Here is a 19,163-nt window from a genome sequence, read left to right on the forward strand (position 1 = left end):
AGTGACTGGAGGAATAGGATTGAGCAAAAGGGTACCTTGGAATGGTATAGAGAGAAAGAGGCCCCAATGTATGAAAAGTGGTATGATGGAAGCCTGGGTGGGGATCTTCTCTTCCGAGCTAGGGCACAGTGCATGGATGTGAATGCAAGGAATTATAGATGGTCTGAGTCCGCAGCAAAGTGTGCCAGTTGTGTGACATGGGAGAGGATGAGACGGTAGAGCATGTGGTGCTGGAGTGTGTGAAGTATGCCAGAGACAGGTATGACATGATGCAAGTGGTGCTGAGGGGGCTGGGGCATGACAGAGTGGAGATGACAGGAAGGGAATGGATGGTGGTGGTGCTGGGACTCTGTGGGGAGACGAATGGAAGGATGATTAAGGCTGTGAAAGAGTTCCTGGAGAGAATGTGGCGTGCTAGATGCAGGCACTAGTGGTGTGAAAGATGGTGGTTGTCCTCTTTGTTGTTTGCGTTTTTCTTATTTTCCCTACAGGCGCTGCCGATACAAAGGCCAGACTCAGAAGAAATTCTGCGTCACCTGTAACATCAAGATCACGATCAAGCAGCGGCGGCAGCGCAGCAGTGTGTTGTGTGTTTGGCAATGTGAGTGGTTGAGTGCACGCTTCATAAGATTCATAAAATGTGGTTCCAAGTTAGTCATTCTTTAATTAAGCCATCATTGGTATTTCATTTAGCTTTATGGTGACAACAGCTGGCTTAGGGCAGCTGGACGAGTCGCTGATAGTGTGAGGGTAGGGTAAATACTAAGTACAGAGCGAGGTCAAGTCGGGTAAACACGGCCCTGCAGCTGGTGGTGAACGGTAACCTGTCGCCAGACAAAAATGTACAAACAAAGGATGCAGAAAAACATGCATTGCTATGTTGAGGGAGTCCTGTCATTGGTGTGTGGACATCAAATCTAAGATTTTCTTTTATTAAGATTCATAGTTTATAAATACATACTTTGTATGATGCAATTTTTTTTAAACACCATTACCATAATTCTTTGACACAATTAGATTTTAAAGTTAATTAATGTGGAGAACTGGAAAAATAACATATTTACCAACTAATAAACCGTCTTATTATGTGGCTCTCAATTTATTTGCTTGTCTGTTGTAATTGCTTATTTTCAGAGCTGGACACGACTTGAATTTTCAGGTGAAACTTTGACTGTGATTTTGCTGTTGGAACTGGTGTGACTGTTACTTTGTAACTTTTTTGGCCCCTCCAGTGTGACTGTGACTTTTTCCCCAGTGCAACTCTACTAAATACAAAGTTAACTTTAGTGTGATAACAGAAACATGCCTTTTATAACAGAGAAACACATTTATTACTGTAGAAAAAATTTTGGGATGGGGGGGGTAGTCTTAAATTAATATCTACAGATCCTCCTCCTCCACAATGCCTTCTTATCCCATCTTCTCCAGTCACACTAATTTCTTTAGAAAAAAAAATTGTGTTTGTTCCTGTTCATAGTCACAGAATATTGGCTGTGCAACTTTGTTTAGTCCTTTTTTTTTCGAAACTTTTGTCATTTTCAACTTTGCAACTTTGAAATTTGTCCCCACGGCAAAGTCACAATTAATTACCATAACACCCAGCTCTGCTTATTTTGATATTGACAAATCTTAAAGAACTTTATAACTCTCTCTCTCTCTCTCTCTCTCTCTCTCTCTCTCTCTCTCTCTCTCTCTCTCTCTCTCTCTCTCTCTCTCTCTCTCTTATATTTGCAGATAACAACTTCACTTAACAGGAAAACAACATTTTCCTTGAGAATAATAGTTTCAGATGTTCACTTAAGATAATTTAATATACAAGATGTCAAAACAGAAGAAAGTCCTATTTGATGACTCGGAAAATGAAGAAGATGGTGAGCTACACATCAACAAAGCATATGCCAACAAATACCAAGAATGGAGACTTTCTGAGGAACTCCAAAAATGTATGTATTATTCTTTCTATTGCCTACCGAGATTAATGATTGGGCATTTGTGTTAATGGATAGTGTCTCTCTTTCTGTGTTAACTTATCTGAGAGTTACACTTGCATCAGCAGCCCTGGTCTAGGTTGTATACTAGCTGTCACACAACTACAATTTATTCATGATATCAAAGTATTTGCTGTAAGAATAATATGTTTATGTATATTAAATATTGTTTGAAAACTTTTGAAGTGAACAGATGAGATGAATGTTGGCCAAGCAATTGATGTGGCATTCAGTGTGCCAAGAGCTCACTCACCCTCATCTTTATTTTTGACTTACATTTCAAAGCAAAAATTTGTCCAAGTGACAATTTGCATTGTCAAGGTCATATATATATATATATATATATATATATATATATATATATATATATATATATATATATATATATATATATATATATATATATATGTGTGTGTGTGTGTGTGTGTATATATATATATATATATATATATATATATATATATATATATATATATATATATATATATATATATATATATATAAATATATATATATATATATATATATATATATATATATATATATATATGTATATATATATTTACCTATTTACCTATTTGTGTATTACAGGGCCCTAGCTAGCTCTGTCCAGTATGTCAATCTTGTTCACCAATTTATACATAGTTATCATGTCTCTTCTTGTTTTTCTCTCTTCTAATGTGGTCAGCCCCAGCTTCCTCAGTCATATGTGACCAGACACAAGCTACTCCTAAAGGTACATAATATCTTCTTCATCATTCCTTCATCTATATATATATATATATTTTGAAGCATGTTGTATGTTTTCAAAAATCTTGTCTTTCTCCTCATTAGTCTCTTTAATTTTCTCATCACCCAGCCTGTAATCCCAGTTTGGTCTGTATCTACTTCTTCCCATTTTCATAACATGGGTCTTGTCTAGGCTATATTAAATTCCATCTGCCACTCCTTACTCCACTCATATATTTTATCAAGATCTTCCTGTAACTTGTTACAATCTTCCACATTCCTTACTCTCCTCATAATTTTAGTATCGTCCGTAAACATGTTCATATAACTGTCAATTCCTACTGGCATATCATTAACATAAATCAAAAACATGATGGGACCAAGCACTGACCCTTGAGGAACTCCACTGGTTACCTTCTTCCACCCGGACTTCCTTCCTCTCACCACTGTGTGTGTGTGTGTGTGTGTGTGTGTGTGTGTGTGTGTGTGTGTGTGTGTATATATATATATATATATATATATATATATATATATATATATATATATATATATATATATATATATATATATATATATATATATATATATATATATATATATATATATATATATATATATATATATATAGATAGATATATATATATTCATTTATTTATTCCTGTCATTTCATGATTTCTAGGGAAGCATACCTCTTGACTGTGCTTTATTAGACCTTAAGTAATTTTTTTTTTATCTTTACTAGATGTACCACTGCATGGTAGCTTTCTTAGACACAACCTTTATCAGCTTGATCTACTAAACACTTGTCCATATGTATTACCATTGATTAGCACCATACATGAAGAAAAAGATTGTTGAATTATCGCCCTTTTTATTTATTTATTTTTTTTCCAGATAAAGATCGTTTTGGGGATGAAGACTCAACATCTGAGAGCTCCTCAGATGAAGATTTTGCTGAGGTAACATTGGAGAACATGGTTGTTTTGATATGGAGATGCCACGGGCATAGAGAAAGTACTACAGTAGACTTAAGATTTTTTTTTTTTTTTTTTTTTTTTTTTTACAGTTTTGTTCTACATCATAGACATGCTTAGGAAAAATTAACTACATGAGATTTATGTGTATTTAAGATACTTTGTATGTCATTTTAGCCAGCCACTCAGATTTAAACAGTCAATTATTTCAGGCAGACAACCCTGAATTTGACCGAGAGTTCCTGCGAACAATGGGAGCACTGCATAAGAAAACTGACCACAAGCTTGAGGGTGTAAAGTTCTTCACAGGCAATTACAGCAAGAAGAAAGAGAAAGAAAAGGAAGAGCAAGCCATGACTGTCAAGGACTATGAACGTTTATTGATAACAGATCATGGCGGAGAGCTGGATGAAGAAGAGGAAGGTGGGTTTCCTGTGGAATTCAGTGTTATGTGAACTGTGTATATTATTGTTTGTGTCCAGTTTATCCAGCAAGTTTGGATGCTGAGCAGACATGCCGATGACACTGTGTATATCCCTTGGGTAAGCTGACCACTGGAGTGGCCCTAGGCTGGGCTGGTTATCTGGTATGATAAGCTGGCATTTGTGTCATTTGGCTCCCTTCATCCCATAGCAACACTTCCCAACTCAGTAACAACACAGCATCCCTTTTTTTTTTTTTTTTTTTTTTTTTTTTTTTTTTTTTTTTTTTTTTTGGTGAGTGCAACACAGTAAAATATACTTCAATTTGATGTACCTTATTATTCATATTATAGTACGTTAGTGAAGTAGCGTACCACTGAAGATTTACAGTAAAAAACATGAAAAAACAAAGGCATTTTAAAATATACGTGTTACTGAATGCATCACCATATAAACCAATCTTCAGTCAATTGATATGGTGCTATTCCGATCATCTTATAAGCCAAGTTTTCTGATTAACCGGCATTCTTCTTCCCCAATTAGTTCTGTTTATTGAAAGTTTACCGTACTGGGAACTTGCATTGAAAATGAGACTTTTTTGGTTCAGTACATAACTAGTGAGACTTGGATATTTAGCTTTACAGCACTTAGGCCATCACTTAAGTTTAAAGACATTTGGTAGAAACAACTACAGTGGTACTTCGACATACGAATTTAATTCATTCCGTGACGATCATTATATATCACAAAAATCGTATATCAAATAAATTTTTCCCATAGAAATTAATGGAAATAGAATTAATTCATTCTAGTGATACGAATTTACCCACCCAAAAAATTAACATGCTTTAAATACCAACCAAATATAAATTTGATATAAGATAAATACAATGTTTATTGTATGCATGATATAAATGTACTATATTGTCCAAAATAACAACTTAACCCGCAAATCTCAGGACACGTCGATAGACGTTCATCACGCAAGACTCGGGGCATGTTGATAGAGTTTTTGTGCTATGTTTTGGCTGTTTTCTTCACGTCGTCTTTGCCTGTGAGCTGGCAACATTCATCAGGAGTAAACACATACTATACGTCACTGTGTCACCAACTCCCATGATAGATGGTGGTAGCGACAGTGATTTCACAGTGTCCGATTCCGCCACCTCTCCCATGCACCTTACTTCTATGCCTCAGGTTTCTTGCCATGTAGTGGGGAGACAACATTTGAATGAGAGTGGTATCAGAACAGGTGACAGGAGAGAGAGAGAGAGAGAGAGAGAGAGAGATACAGGAGGGCCTGTTTTCTATCGCTCTAGCCAAGGCCGCTAAACCCGATCGGACACAAGGCTACGAACACTGATGATACTACCTCATTCAACCTGTGATATTTTGGTAACCATAGTATCTAGAGACTTCTGTGTTTTTACATTGCAAAGAGGAAGAGTTGCTCGTGGGCAGAACACCATTTGTACTCATTCATTTATTGAATTTCCAAGAGTAATCAGTATGTGAATACAGGCTGTTTTGTGTGTCTTGCCAAACCTGCCAAGTTAGTGCGAGCGAAAACTCCCAACTTGCATTCGTACTTACCGACGCTGTGATAGAACTTTGTACAGTGGTACCTTGGAGTACGAACAATTTGGATTACGAACAAAAAAATTGTGGTTTTTTTTGCATTGGAGGACGAACAATAACAAACGCGGTCAACAGATTGCGCACAGCACTGTGTGATCAGCTGACTACATGCTGGGGCACCATGCTGCCTCAGTGCCTCAGGAGTGTTGTTTGCAGTTGTTTGGTTGTTGTTTTGTAGTGCCGCGGATTATGATATTAAGTTTTTTTAGTTATCAAGATCACTGCCTAGCGTAGCAGCACACATGGTCATGAGACATACAGACAGACATATGGAAGATTCTAGAAGATCCGAGGGGAAGAGAGAGTATCCAGCTCCTGAATTAAAAGCCTTAACCCTTATAACCCATCAGGCACGATAGTGGCTCTTACGTTAGAGCCCATCAGGCATGATCATGGCGCTTTTCAGAAGCCTTGCTCCCATGGTCCAGATATATCTTGTATCTGGACTGTGCGCGCTCCTTTATGCCGCACAGTTTGTTTATGCTTGAGGCTATCTCACATATATCGAGGCCTGTCATTGGCCCATTGTTTTCAAGATGGTGGACACTTTGCCAATCATGTATCAGCTTTTACAAGGATATGTTTGTGGAAGTGTGAGGGCACCAAGCGTGAGGATGATGAGACCACTTATGTCAGTATGCTGTATTTTATCATTTTTTATGTATTTCTTGGTGAGATATAAGATATACATGTATTTCCATTGATAAGTAAGCAGTTCAGAAACATATTATGATGCATGACAATATTGGAATTGTTATTTTATCTCGTTATTGGTTTAAATAAGAGTGCGTAGTGCTGGCTTGATGGAGTCGGCTGAGGAGGATGTGTTGACGCTTGTTTCTGACCGCAAAGAAGTTGAATTTTCATGTAACAATTTGCTTACTTTCCTGCTTTATTTTCCATAATGAATGCAGTATATCAAAGAAAAACTTATCGGCTTATATAAGAGTGTGTGGTGCTGGCTTGATGGAGTCACATGAGGAGGATGTGGTGACGCTTGTTTCTGAGCACGAGAAGTTGAATTTTCATTATATTACATTTTGCTTACCTCCCTGCTTTGTTTTCCTATCTTCTATAGTTATAGCGTAATAGTAGTAGTAGTAGTATATATAGTAATAGTATGCAAAAAGTAAGAAATTAGGTGGAAAATACAATTTTTTGGGGTCTTGGGAGGTGGTTTGGAATGAATTATAATTTCTTCCATAAGAATACATGTATTTTGATGCTTTAGACTTTAGAGTAAGAGCAAAATTTTGAACAGATAAAGTTTGTATTCCAAGGCACCACTGTATATGTAGTATGGAGGAGGAATTGGCGAGTTACCCATGCCTTACTATTGGCACGCCACATGACCTGAAGTTTGTCTTTTAACACCTTATGTGTTTTAAAGGCCCTGGGATTCTCAGAATGATACACCAACAATGGTTTGACTTTACAGTTACTACTAGCGTTAGCGCACAGGGCCAAGTCACAGATACGCACACCATGTTCATATTTTGCAATTATCTTGTGTTTCATATCCATTGCGAGACTCTTCCAAGTTTCTTCATTTCAGCCTTCTTATTTTTACTTTTGGAACCCATGATCACGAGGTCTTGAGTTCACAAAACTTAAGAAAAAATACACACTGCCGAGAATCACAGACACATAAATGCACAAAGGATGAACAACAATACACAATACGAACTGAATGTTCGGGTGGACACATGTAGCCGAGTGATTGCTGCGCCACCTACCGATGGCTATTCGTATCTTAGAAATATCTTCGTATTTTGACGCGTAGATTATATGAAATTTTTCATAGTATATCAAAAAAATTGTATGTTGGAGTGTTCGTATCTTGAAGTATTACTGTACTTGTAATACCTCAGATTGTATCATGAAAGATGATGGTACTTAATTTAGAAACACTTGTTATCTAAAACCATATCTGAAGATTTTTCAGTCCTTATTTGATAAAGTTCAATGCTTGTTGCTGTTTTTTGTTAGGAACATGAACTTTAGCACAGAAGGTTGCTTTCCACATCAATTGAATATATTTATTCACAGGTCCAAGATCAAAGAAAGATTTAGAAAAGCTTCCAAAGAACAAAAGAATGAGTGGCTTTGAGGATGGTTTGAGCAGTGGTGAAGATGATAGCGGTGATGAACTATTCACTTCGGGGCTTTTCAAAGTCAAGGAGTCTGACAAGTCAGCAAAGGAGGAAAAGACACAGCCTGAGGTATTTTATATGCTCTAAGAAATTGAAACTTGATTGTAGTGCCTTTCATATTCCAGTTACCTATATGTATTTCATGACTTATCTGAAAGATTATGATTCTCAATTATAATAGAATAATCATTATTAATTTTCTTACAGAAGCAAGAGGATACACTAGCCTTTATTAGAGGAGAATGTTCATCACTCAGAAATGAGGACGATAGAGGGCTGCTGGAGAGTCTGAAAGAAGCTTGGAATGATCCCAAAAAGTCTACAGATGAAAAGTGGCTGATTGACTTCTTTGTGAATGAAAGGTTTGTCAGTACTTTCTTTATTCTTATGTAGTAGTATTAGTATGGATGAATAACGAAATATATATTTAAAATATGCATGAAGCAATTCTTTCGTTTGCAGATGCATAGGATAGACATCTACTATCTACTGTCTTTGCATAATCCATTCCCATCTTCCCCTCCTTCATACTCAGACTCTGCAGGTTCTCATTTGATTGGGAACCTTCCCCCCCCCCCCATTTTTTTTTTTTTTTTCTAATGTAATTCTTATAAATGTATCTTTATGAAAATTTTCACATTTGGAGAAGGTAATAGACACCTACCAAACTATAATTTACTCCCAGCGAGGTCTAATAGCACTAGTTCAGGGGTGCTGTGAACTTTCTATTACAGCTTGTTGTGATCTCGCTGAATGTCTCCCTTTGTGTCACACAACTCACGGGGGTAGTCACAGCCTGCCTTCTAAAGATAACTCTCCTTCTTTTCACCAAACTACATGCACTTACCACACACACACCCTTCACTTAAAATTCAAAATAAAAAAATGGCAACTCGAAATCCAGCCTCGGAGTCCTCTTCTGAGGAGAGGACTAGAAATGTCCCCAGATTGGACTGCTGTCTCGTTGGTAACCCAAAATGTCTTGACACCTCCCTCAACTTTTTCTTCATTAACTTCTGCAATGTGGTCTTAGATCTAATATTCAATCTGTAGAACATCACCTCTCCTCTACTAAACCTCATCTTCTTTTCCTCACTGAAACACAGCTGTCTGAGGGAACTGACAGTAGCCGCTTTTCTGTTCCCTCCTACTTTCTCTATTCATTTTTGTTTCAAAGCTGGATGTTGCGTCTATGTGCGCAACAACTTAACTTGCTCTCGTGCCCACGCTCTTGAATCTTCCAAGTTTTCCACCATCTGGCTGAAACTCAACAGTCACTCTGTAACTAAATTTATCTGTGCTGTCTATCTCTCCCCCTAACTCCTCTGACTATAGTAAATTCTTTGATTATTTTATTTCCAAAGTAGAGCACATTCTGTCCCTCTACCCTTTCGTGGAGCTTTCAATCCTTGGAGATATCAATGTTCACCACCAGCATTAGCTTTCCTCTCTCTTTTCACTGACCATTCAGGTGAACTAGCCTTCAACTTTACTATCCTCCACGACCTAGAGCAACTGGTGCAACACCCTACTCATATCCCTATCTGTCTTGGAGACATGCCCAACATTCTTGATCTTTTCTTCACCTCTAATCCTTCAGCTTATGCTATTACCTTATCTTCACCGTTGGGCTCCTCCAATCACAATCGCATTTCTGTATCTTGTCCTATTTCTCCAATCCCTCCTCAGGATCCCCCAAAGCGAAGGTGCCTTTGGCGTTTTGCCTCTGCCAGATGGGAGGGACCTGAGGAGGTATTATGTTGATTTTCCTGGAATGATTACTGTTCCCATGTCAGAGACCCATCTCTATATGCTGAATGCATAACAGAGGTGATAGTATCTGGCATGGAGGCATACATTCCTCATTCTTTTTGTCAACCTAAACCTTCTATTTTTCTTGGGTCAACACAGCCTGTTCTCATGATATACATGATAGAGAGGTTGCCCACAAAAGGTATTTGAGCTTCCCATCTCCTGAATCTCATGCACTTTATATTTCTGCCCAGAATCATGCCAAGTCTGTTCTTCAACTTGCCAAACACTCCTGCATAAATTCAAAATATTAAAATCTTTGAAACTCTAACTCCCCTCATGTCTTCTGGCATCTGGCCAAAAATATCTCCAATAACTTTACTTCTTCATCTTTCCCTCCTTTATTTCATCCTGATGGTACCACTGCCATCTCATTCGTCTCTAATGCTGAACTCTTCTCTCTAACCTTTGCTAAAACTCCACCTTGGATGATTCTGGGCTTGTCCCTCCCTCTCCTCCTCCTTATGACTATTCATGTTTTCAATCAAAATTATTCGTAATAATTTTTTCCATGTCCTCTGGCCTAAAACATCAGAAGGCTTATGGACTTGATGGGGTTCCTCCTGTTGTTCTCAAAAAATGTGCTCCCGTGCTTGCACCTTGCCTGGCTAAACTCTTTCAAGTATGCCAATTGACTTCTACCTTTCCTTCTTGCTCGAAGTTTGCCTACAATCAGCCTATCCCTAAAAAGGGTGACCATTCTAATCTCTCAAACTACTGTTCTATAGCTTTAATGTCTTGCTTGTCTTAAACATCTGTTACTTCACAATCTTCTATCTGATCACCAGTACTGAGTCTTGGTCATCCTCTTTGAGAGATTTCAGTGAAACTTTTGCTGTTGCATTAGACACATCGAAAGGTTTTGATAAAGTCTGGCACAAAGCTTTGATCTCAAAACTGCCCTCATACAGTTTCTATACTTCTTTCTACAACTTTATCTCAAGTTTCCTTTTTGACCGTTCTATTGCAGCTGTGGTAGACGGCCACTGTTCTTCTAAATCTATTAACAGTAGTGTTCCTCATGGTTCTGTTCTATCACCCACTCTCTTTCTATTATTCATTAATGACCTTCTTAACCAAACTTCTTGCCCTGTCCACTCCTATGCTAATGATACCATCCTACATATTTCCATGCCCTTTCAGAGACGACCAACCCTTCAGGAAGTCAACAGATCATGCAGGGACACCACAGATTGCCTGACTTCTGATTGTTCTAAGGTTTCTGCTGGTGGCAGAGAAAACTTCGTAGTGTTCAATGCCTCAAAAGCTCAATTCCTCTCTCTATCAACTCTACACAACCTTCCAGACAACTATCCCCCTCTTCTTCAATGACACTCAACCGTCTCTCTCTTCCACATTGAATATTCTCAGTCTGTCTTTTACTAATAATCTTAACTGGAGACTTCACATCTCATCTCTTGCTAAAACAGCTTCTATGAAGTTAGGCGTTCTGCGGTGTCTCTGCCAGTTTTTCTCGTCCCTCCAGCTGCTAACTTTGTACTTGTAAGGCGTACTCTATGCATGGTTGGGGGGTTCCACTCATATGGCTTTGTTAGATAGGGTGGAATCAAAAGCTTTTTGTCTCATCAACTCCTTTCCTCTTACTGACTGTCTTCAGCCTTTTTTTTTCACAGAGAAAATGTTGCATCTCTTTCTATCTTTTATTGCTATTTTCGTGCTAATGTCTCTATTGATCTTGCTAACTGCATGTCTCCACTCCTCCTGCAGCCTCGCTGCATAATGCTTTCTTCTTTCTTTCATCCCTATTCTGTCCAACCCTCCAATACAAGAGTTAACCAATATTCTCAGTCATTCATACTGGTAAAATCTGGAACTCCCTACCAGCTTCTGTATTTCCATTTTCCTACGGCTTGATTTCTTTTAAGAGGGAAGTTTCAAAACATTTGTCCCTGACTTTTGGCTAATTCTTTCAAATCTTTTAGGGAACCTGCAGTTCCACTGGGCCTTTTTTTTTTTTTTTTCTAATATTTTGTTGTCCTTGGCAGATTTCCCTTTTGCATAAAAAAAATTAATAACTTTCCATCCACAATATATCTCACATTCTAAATATTGTAAATTGTGATATTTAATCACCAGGTACAATGAAGAAGAAGATGATTCAAAATTACGTCCTTACAACGGTGTGGTGATAGACGAAGAATCAATATCAGAGGATGAGAAAACACTGGAAGCCATGGAAACATTTGAAACAAAATACCGATTCAGGTTTGCTAACTTATATTTCAGTTTTAAGAAAGAGATATCTGTAAAGATACTTTTGAGACAGTTTCTTTTTCTTAAAGAATAGAAATTTTAGATAAAAAAAAGTAGGGATGAAATAATAGCTTTGGCATGCTGATAGAACCATTAAGGCAGCTTCTGTAGTGCATTGATAAATAGGTATAGTTTAGTCAGGTAGTGGAAAATCAATTTAACACTCTCAGCATCAAGATTGTGTGATTTTATTCCTCCATGGTGACTGCCCAAGGAAGCCTTTGGTCCTCAAAGAAGAGGCCTTGCTCCCTGGAGGAGTGAGTGAATGAGTCCTCAGAGGAGGAGGGAAGGCTTTAAGTAGTAGAATAGTAGATGTATATATATGTCCCTTGGGTTCAGAGGGTTAAAGGAACACAAAAAGTAACTATAAAAACTTTTATTCATATCAAATACAGTTAACTCTCGATTAACACGAGGCTAGCGTTCATGGAGGTGTCATGTTATTTAAAATCACATTACTCAAAACATAATTTTCCCGTAGAAAACAATGGTAATAAGGGGGTTACATTCCTGGCCACTGGGAAAGTCTGTCTATTTTTGGGGATTATGGTATGCAAACCTTAAAGAAAAATACTAATACATCACTGGGTCAGGGAAACTTGATTTCTTGGAATCACTTTTCTGTAAGGGATGCTTGGATGCCATAGTTTAGGACACAAGGGAAAAACACAGAAAAATTATGCACTCACAGTTAGTGTAGGGATGTAACAATTACTGGTAGTAATGCCAAATCTCTGTAAAAATGTCTGAGTTAGTATTACTGTTTCAAATTTAATTATCATTAAACCATGTTTCATTACCATACTTTGAGAAACTCAGAGTGATACTGCTTGCTCAAAAAAGCAGCAGCTGAGTTGTCCCTCAGACACAGGCATGCATGTGCAGTATGCACAATATAGTCTTTAATTGTAAACATGGTGAAAGGCACTAGTGCAGAGGAGAGCACTTCAGATATTTTTTTGCCATTAGTCCAAAGTCAGGGCGTATTTTGGATTGTTTTAAGGATACTGATGAGAAATTAGTTGAGGATAGTAACCTTGTCTGCAGAAAATGTCAAATAAAACTCTGCAAAGAATGGAAACACTTTCAGTTTGATGACCCATCTCCGTGATTATCACCTATGACTATACCATGATAATAATGATAACCATGATAATTTTGGTCACAATAATCATGATATGAAATTTTCATACCGTTACATCGCTAAGTGCAGGTTAGTTTCAGACTGAGGAGTGAGGACTGAGAAGGAACAGCTGAGTGTTTCTGAAATATCACTGTGCCAAGGAGTCAAGGGGATCCTCATGGCATGATCATGTATGAATACAAAGATATTATATCCATTATACCAGGCAATAGAGAGGTGGGAACACATTGTAGTGAAAGCAGTACACAAGCTAAAGGGGGTCACAAGAAGAAGAAGCAGCTGCTGCCGATTGGTTGCTGCTTCTTCTTGTGACCCCTTTTAGCTTGTGTGTTGCTTTCATCACAATATTTGTGTTTTCACCCTCTCTTGCCTGCTATAATGGATATCACATCTTTGTATTCATATAGTACAATCATGCCATGAGGATCACCTTGACTCCATGACACTGAGTGATAGTTCAGAGACCAGAAGCACCGTAGGTGTGTGTGATGTCATTGAGTTGAGTTAAGCCATGTTAAATTGAATAAATTGCGTTATTTAATCATACCTCCTTAAATATTAAGTTGCGTTATTCAAACTTGTGGTAGTCGAGTCGACTGTAGATATGTAGAGATGACAGCATTTAATTAACAAATTCCATTAATATTTATACTCAAAATAACATCTGAGTATGATGAATTGTGAATGTTCAGCATACATATATTCACAGATTTGAAGAACCTGATGAAGAGTTTATCAAGAAGTACCCTCGCATCATCCAAGACTCCATGCGAGCAAAAGATGAACGCAGAAAACAGAAGCGCATTGCCCTGAAAGAGCGTAAGCAGAAAGAAAAGGAAGTGAAACGGCAGGAGATTGAAAGATTAAAGGCTTTGAAGTATAAGGAGATTGAAGCCAAAATTGACAAGATTAAAGAAGCATCAGGGAACCAGGATATAGATTTAGGGGTAAGTTTATATTTGTATATTTAGTAATAAATCAATCTTTACAGAGACAGATTTCTTTTCTCTTCCATTCTAACCACAGGACCTAATTCACCTTCATACTTCTTGATTTGCTATCTCCAAGTATGCTATCTTTGATACCTCCTTCACTTTATTATACAGTAAATCCTTTCTAATTCAAACTAATTTGCAGAGACTTGAATGAAGTTAGCTGAAAAGCCTGAATTATCCATTGGTGTTGCATCATGTTTAAAATGCCATGGTGCAGGAATAAGGGAGTTAAGGAGGTGGGCTGGATGCCTGACTTGCTACAGGACCAATATTCTCAGTATTGGACAAGTAGAGGATACTTTTTTTTTTTTTTTTTTTTTTTTTTTCCTCACCAAAAATTATTTGCACAGGAAAAACTCTTTGAAGAAGACTTTGATGAGGAGCAACATGACCAAGTAATGTCCGAAATGTTTGGTGAAGACTATTATGCAGTTGATGATGGCAATGATGAGAAACCTGTGTTTGACAACGATGAAGATATTGATGTTATTCGTAAGTTTTTAGGAGTGATTATTAACTTTTATTGCAATATTTAGTTTTGCTTTATTGATTCCCTTGAAGTAATTGGCTTCAGACACTTACACAGTATTGTGTCTCAGGGTTTTGGTATTTCCTTATATTCTCTTCATCTAATTTTTACAATGATTACTCTCTCTCTCTCTCTCTCTCTCTCTCTCTCTCTCTCTCTCTCTCTCTCTCTCTCTCTCTCTCTCTCTCTCTCTCTCTCTCTCTCAGTGAATGCATTCAATATTTTGTAGTTATTTTGAATGAAGTTCTATATGATTACTGTAATATTTCAGAAGATTATGATCACTGGTTAGAGAAGCAGGATGCCAACATATATGATGGTGAAGAAACTGGGGACTGGGAAGAGGAGGACCATGGTGCTTATTCTGTAAGTTAAGTTATATTGTTTAGCATGTATCAGATACACATATTTCTCTTTAATATGGCTGCTCTAACATCATTGCACCCATCCTTACAAAATAATTAAATTTCCACTGACGCTAAGAACTTGTGGTAATTTTTCAAAGAATGTTACCAGGTCTGGTTTTAGGGACAAGTAGTGCAGGTAAATGCTGCATCTGAAGATGTACAGTTGATATTGTTGTTTGTGATGACTACTTACTTTATCTTCTTTTCAGGAATGTAGTGAAAAGTTATTCTAAATAGATTCAAAAAATTATTTCACTAGCTTATCGTTGTCTTATATGTAAATTTTATTAACATTGCCAATGTAATTGCAATGCTTTTATGAACTGCTTCTGGAAAAACTGCAGGTAAAAGTACATTTAAGAGCCCAAAAATAAAATCATGCTAATGCAATTCAGAGTGCTGCTGGTTTCTGCTTCTGTACAAGTTTTTTTTTTTTTGTGTAAGGTAATAGATAACTTTTAATCAGTCTGTGATAAAAAAAAAACAATATAGCTTATTTTATGTCAGTTATTGAGACATTTTATATTGCTGTCTATCATCATGAAACTTTTGTATACTTTTTTTTTTACCTTTAGACAAAATTTCACCTATTTTATATTCTTTTGATCATTAACACCAAGGTTACATGTTCATGAATACCTACCATGCACTGCACTCAAATCTTTATTTCCATTGTTAACAGTACTGCAGCAGATTCCTCTCTCCCCATACTTGATTGACCTCATGTCCCTGTTGCTGACTTATAAATCAGTCTTTCATTACTTACTTTATTATGACAACCAACAGATGGGTGATGGCCACAACAGGACTGAAGCTAGGTCTCTGCAACAAGAAATGATTGAGGCATCTTCAAAAAAGAAGGGTAGGAGGAAGTCAAAGTTTGCAAAAGCCATAAAGCAAAAGAAGCCTGTGTTTGATCCCAGGGAAAAGGATTTTGAGTCTTACTTTGATGAATATTACCAACTGGACTTTGAAGATATCATAAGTGGCATGCCTTGTAGATTCAAGTACCGGAAAGTGGAGCCTAACAACTTTGGACTTTCAACAGAAGAGGCAAGTTCTAATATCATTATTATTTATTATACTTCTTACTATTACATTTCTTTTATAGGAAGATCCATGTTCTAATGTCATTATTATTAAAGTTATTATATTTTTTACTAAATGTAAGACACTTCCAATCATGTAATGTTCTTTACTATAGGTCAGTGTTATTTCATTGTTTGTTGAATGTTATAGCAGAGCAAGGAATTAATCTGAAACCAGATTTCCTTCATATTAGCTTGAGATCTTGAAACATTATCAGAAAACTGGTCATTGCTCCCAAGCTGACTAACCTTTCTCTTATTTACAATTACTGCCTGCATAGAGGCTTTTTACCGAGTCCAAGGAAAAAGAAGCAATAAATTTTATTTCCTTGTAAAATAATGATACTCTTTAGATACAAGTCTTACTGCCTAATTAGTTTCAGATCACATAAAAACCAGCCAGCTGAACTGCATTCGGAATGGCTAGACTATCCTAACTACCTCTGCATAGTAGTTTGATACAGTATTTCATTAAGACTTTTTTTGTTACTAATTAATATTATCCTCACCGGCTGGAAGTCATTTCCCATACTTTTCCCACCAATTTGTTGTCATGTTTTGTAAAAAAAAAAAAAAAAACATTCAGAGCAGGTCAGGCCATTGTTTTGTGTTTTCACAGCCCCTTGTCCTTTAGCTTCCTTCTTTATGTCTTTTGTCATCTTGAGCTGTAAGCCCAATCAGGTCTCCTGTAATGCTTACCTTTGCATTTTTAACCTTACTTCTAGTGACACATTCACATATACCTCATTACCATTATTTGTGTCACTTTACTTTTCAGAATTCCATAATAGTATTCATAGTAATGGTAGTACTGATACAATGTTATGATAAATTCATTCTTGCCCATAAACTATGAATGATTGGAGAGGATTTTACTCTTTCCATTCAGTCTCTCTCCCTCTCTCACACACGCACAAAAAAAAAAATAATAATAATAAATAAATAAATAAAAAATATAATAATAATAATAATAATGAATCACTAAGCAAACAAATTACTTACAGATTTTGTCAGCCCAGGATAAGGAGCTGAATAAGTGGATTTCATTAAAAAAGATATTGCGGTATCAGAGAGACGAAAAGGAAGAATCAAAAGACAAAAAAGTATACCATCACCGTTCATCACAGCCTCACGTCAAGCAGAAGATCCTTCCCAGCCTGTTTGTTGAGTAAGTTGAGATGTTCTTGTAATTCTGTTAGAATAATAGACTTCATTTTCAGTAGGGTGTGATGGAATCCAGATACAAATTCAAAAGAGATGAGAAGCTGGTTCCTTTTCAAATATTTACAACTCTTACTTTCCATTGGCTTGGGTAACCCTTGTAGATGTCTATGAATTAACTCCAAAAATGTCACTTTTAGACATTAGCACTTTACGATGAAGTGGAACAGGTTGGTGGGTTGGTGGTGTAAGGAAACTCAGGAGTCGCAGGAATACTTTATTTCTCCAACATTGCCTACAAGGCTTCTTCATAGAGAATGAAACGGAGAAATTGAGTACTCCTGCAACTCCCGAGAGTTTCCTTGCACCACCAACCCACCACTTAGCACTTTAGTTCATCACATTTCTGACCAGCCTTCCATTCAAAATAACCCCAATATGTGTTCAGACTGGCTAGAAGAAAATAACTGAATCTGGTTGTCATTGAAACTCTGTTAAAAATAAGTATGTATGGCAGGCTTTAAAGAAAATCAATATACAATACAAGTCAAGTCAAGAAGTTATGACATGTTTGAGTGAAATATACTCAGTAATGAAATTGTTTGTGCCAATTCATTTGGGAGCTATAAGAGACAACAAATTTATGGATGAGAATAGGTAGGTGTTTCATACAGGAATTGCCACATGTAAGCCTGACAGCTTGCAGCTTTCCTTATTTCTTACCAGAAAATGTGATGTAAGTTGAAATGAAGTCCATGAAATTAATTGTTATCTTAAAAAAAAATAACTTAAAAATTTTGCAATTACAGAGATCCAGTACAACACCATGTCTCTGAAGAAGAGAAGAAACGATTAAAAAATCTCAAGAAAAAGTTGCGAAGACAACAGAAACTTTTGGGTACTATGGGAGAAAATCCAGACTCCACTCCAACAGTGAACCCTGTGAACTCTGATTACAGACACAATGAATGTGATGCTACCCCACAATGTGATGATGGAGGACACTCCAAGAAAGCAAAGAAAAGGAAGTACAAAAATTCTATCCTAGATGCTGAAGACAACTGCATATCTATTGATGAAGCTATAAAGCAACCAAAAAAGAAGAAAAAGAAGCACACAGGATATGAATCCCAAGAAGACAAATCAAGTATTGAAATAAATCCCTCAGGATATAAAGAGGAGCTTCAGCCCAGCAACACCATTAAAGAGAAAGACAAAAGTGTGATGGAGACCCAGAACAAATTTAATAATTCTGGAGCCTCAGACACAACAGCAGCAAGGTCTCAGAAAAAGAAAAAGAAAAGAAACACAAAATCTACTGTAGACATGATACAAGAATCAAAAAATAAGAAAAAATTGGCAACTAGGGATGATTCCTTTTTCCTGGGTATAAGTGACAATAGATTGGCAGCATATGGAGAAAACCCTAAGAAAATAAAAAACAAAGTCAAGTATAGGAAACAAGAATTCTGATAAAATGCATAATGCAGTTTCATTACAAAGTCGGACAATGTTTAAAGAACAGGACAAAGCAGATCCTCTCCACTGCCCTACAGTTTTGCTTACAATAGGTATGTGCAGTTAATATTACACAACTGCAATTCCATGTACAGAAAGCCATTCTGCCTTATTGGAGAATGTTTTTGTAAATGAAACTTGGACTGTTTTAAATATTGCTGTGAGCCATGTAAGTGTAATAAAGTTTTTATCTAAAAAGATACATATTTATTAGATGTTGCTTATTGAGCCTGAACATACGCTGCAGCAGGGATACAAGAAAAAAATAAATTAGCAGAAGTGTTAACTTCTGACTGGAGAAGTAAAGGACAGCAAACTTTTCAATAACATC

The 19,163-nt window shown here is 36.8% G+C and overlaps 1 protein-coding gene across 4 annotated transcripts; it reads left to right on the forward strand.

Moving 5' to 3' along the window:
- The first annotated feature begins 561 nt into the window (after positions 1–561).
- LOC123519036 (protein KRI1 homolog) lies at positions 562–19,042 on the forward strand. 4 transcript variants are annotated; one of them, XM_045280167.1, is made up of 13 exons: positions 562–601; positions 1,735–1,943; positions 3,612–3,676; positions 3,904–4,114; positions 7,801–7,973; positions 8,112–8,266; positions 11,814–11,942; positions 13,844–14,081; positions 14,480–14,621; positions 14,930–15,024; positions 15,852–16,118; positions 17,158–17,321; positions 18,124–19,042. In XM_045280167.1, the coding sequence occupies exons 2-13, from the start codon at positions 1,820–1,822 to the stop codon at positions 18,785–18,787; spliced, it is 2,427 nt and encodes an 808-aa protein (XP_045136102.1). In that variant the 5' UTR covers positions 562–601; positions 1,735–1,819; the 3' UTR covers positions 18,788–19,042. The 4 variants fall into 4 exon arrangements, with proteins under 4 accessions (XP_045136102.1, XP_045136103.1, XP_045136104.1 ...); XM_045280168.1 differs by having other exon boundaries at positions 575–650; XM_045280169.1 differs by lacking the exon at positions 562–601 and adding an exon at positions 632–650 and having other exon boundaries at positions 1,755–1,943.
- Positions 19,043–19,163: the final 121 nt, after the last annotated feature.

The sequence above is a fragment of the Portunus trituberculatus genome, chromosome 44, assembly GCF_017591435.1.
Source record: "Portunus trituberculatus isolate SZX2019 chromosome 44, ASM1759143v1, whole genome shotgun sequence".
Taxonomy (NCBI): Eukaryota; Metazoa; Arthropoda; class Malacostraca; order Decapoda; family Portunidae; genus Portunus; species Portunus trituberculatus.

Coding starts and splice junctions, on each gene's coding strand:
- LOC123519036 (XM_045280167.1), top strand. CDS start 1,820: ATGTCAAAACAGAAGAAAGTCCTATTTGATGACTCGGAAAATGAAGAA. Junction 4,115..7,800: donor GCTGGATGAAGAAGAGGAAG/GTGGGTTTCCTG, acceptor ATTTATTCACAG/GTCCAAGATCAAAGAAAGAT. Junction 17,322..18,123: donor CTTCCCAGCCTGTTTGTTGA/GTAAGTTGAGAT, acceptor TTGCAATTACAG/AGATCCAGTACAACACCATG.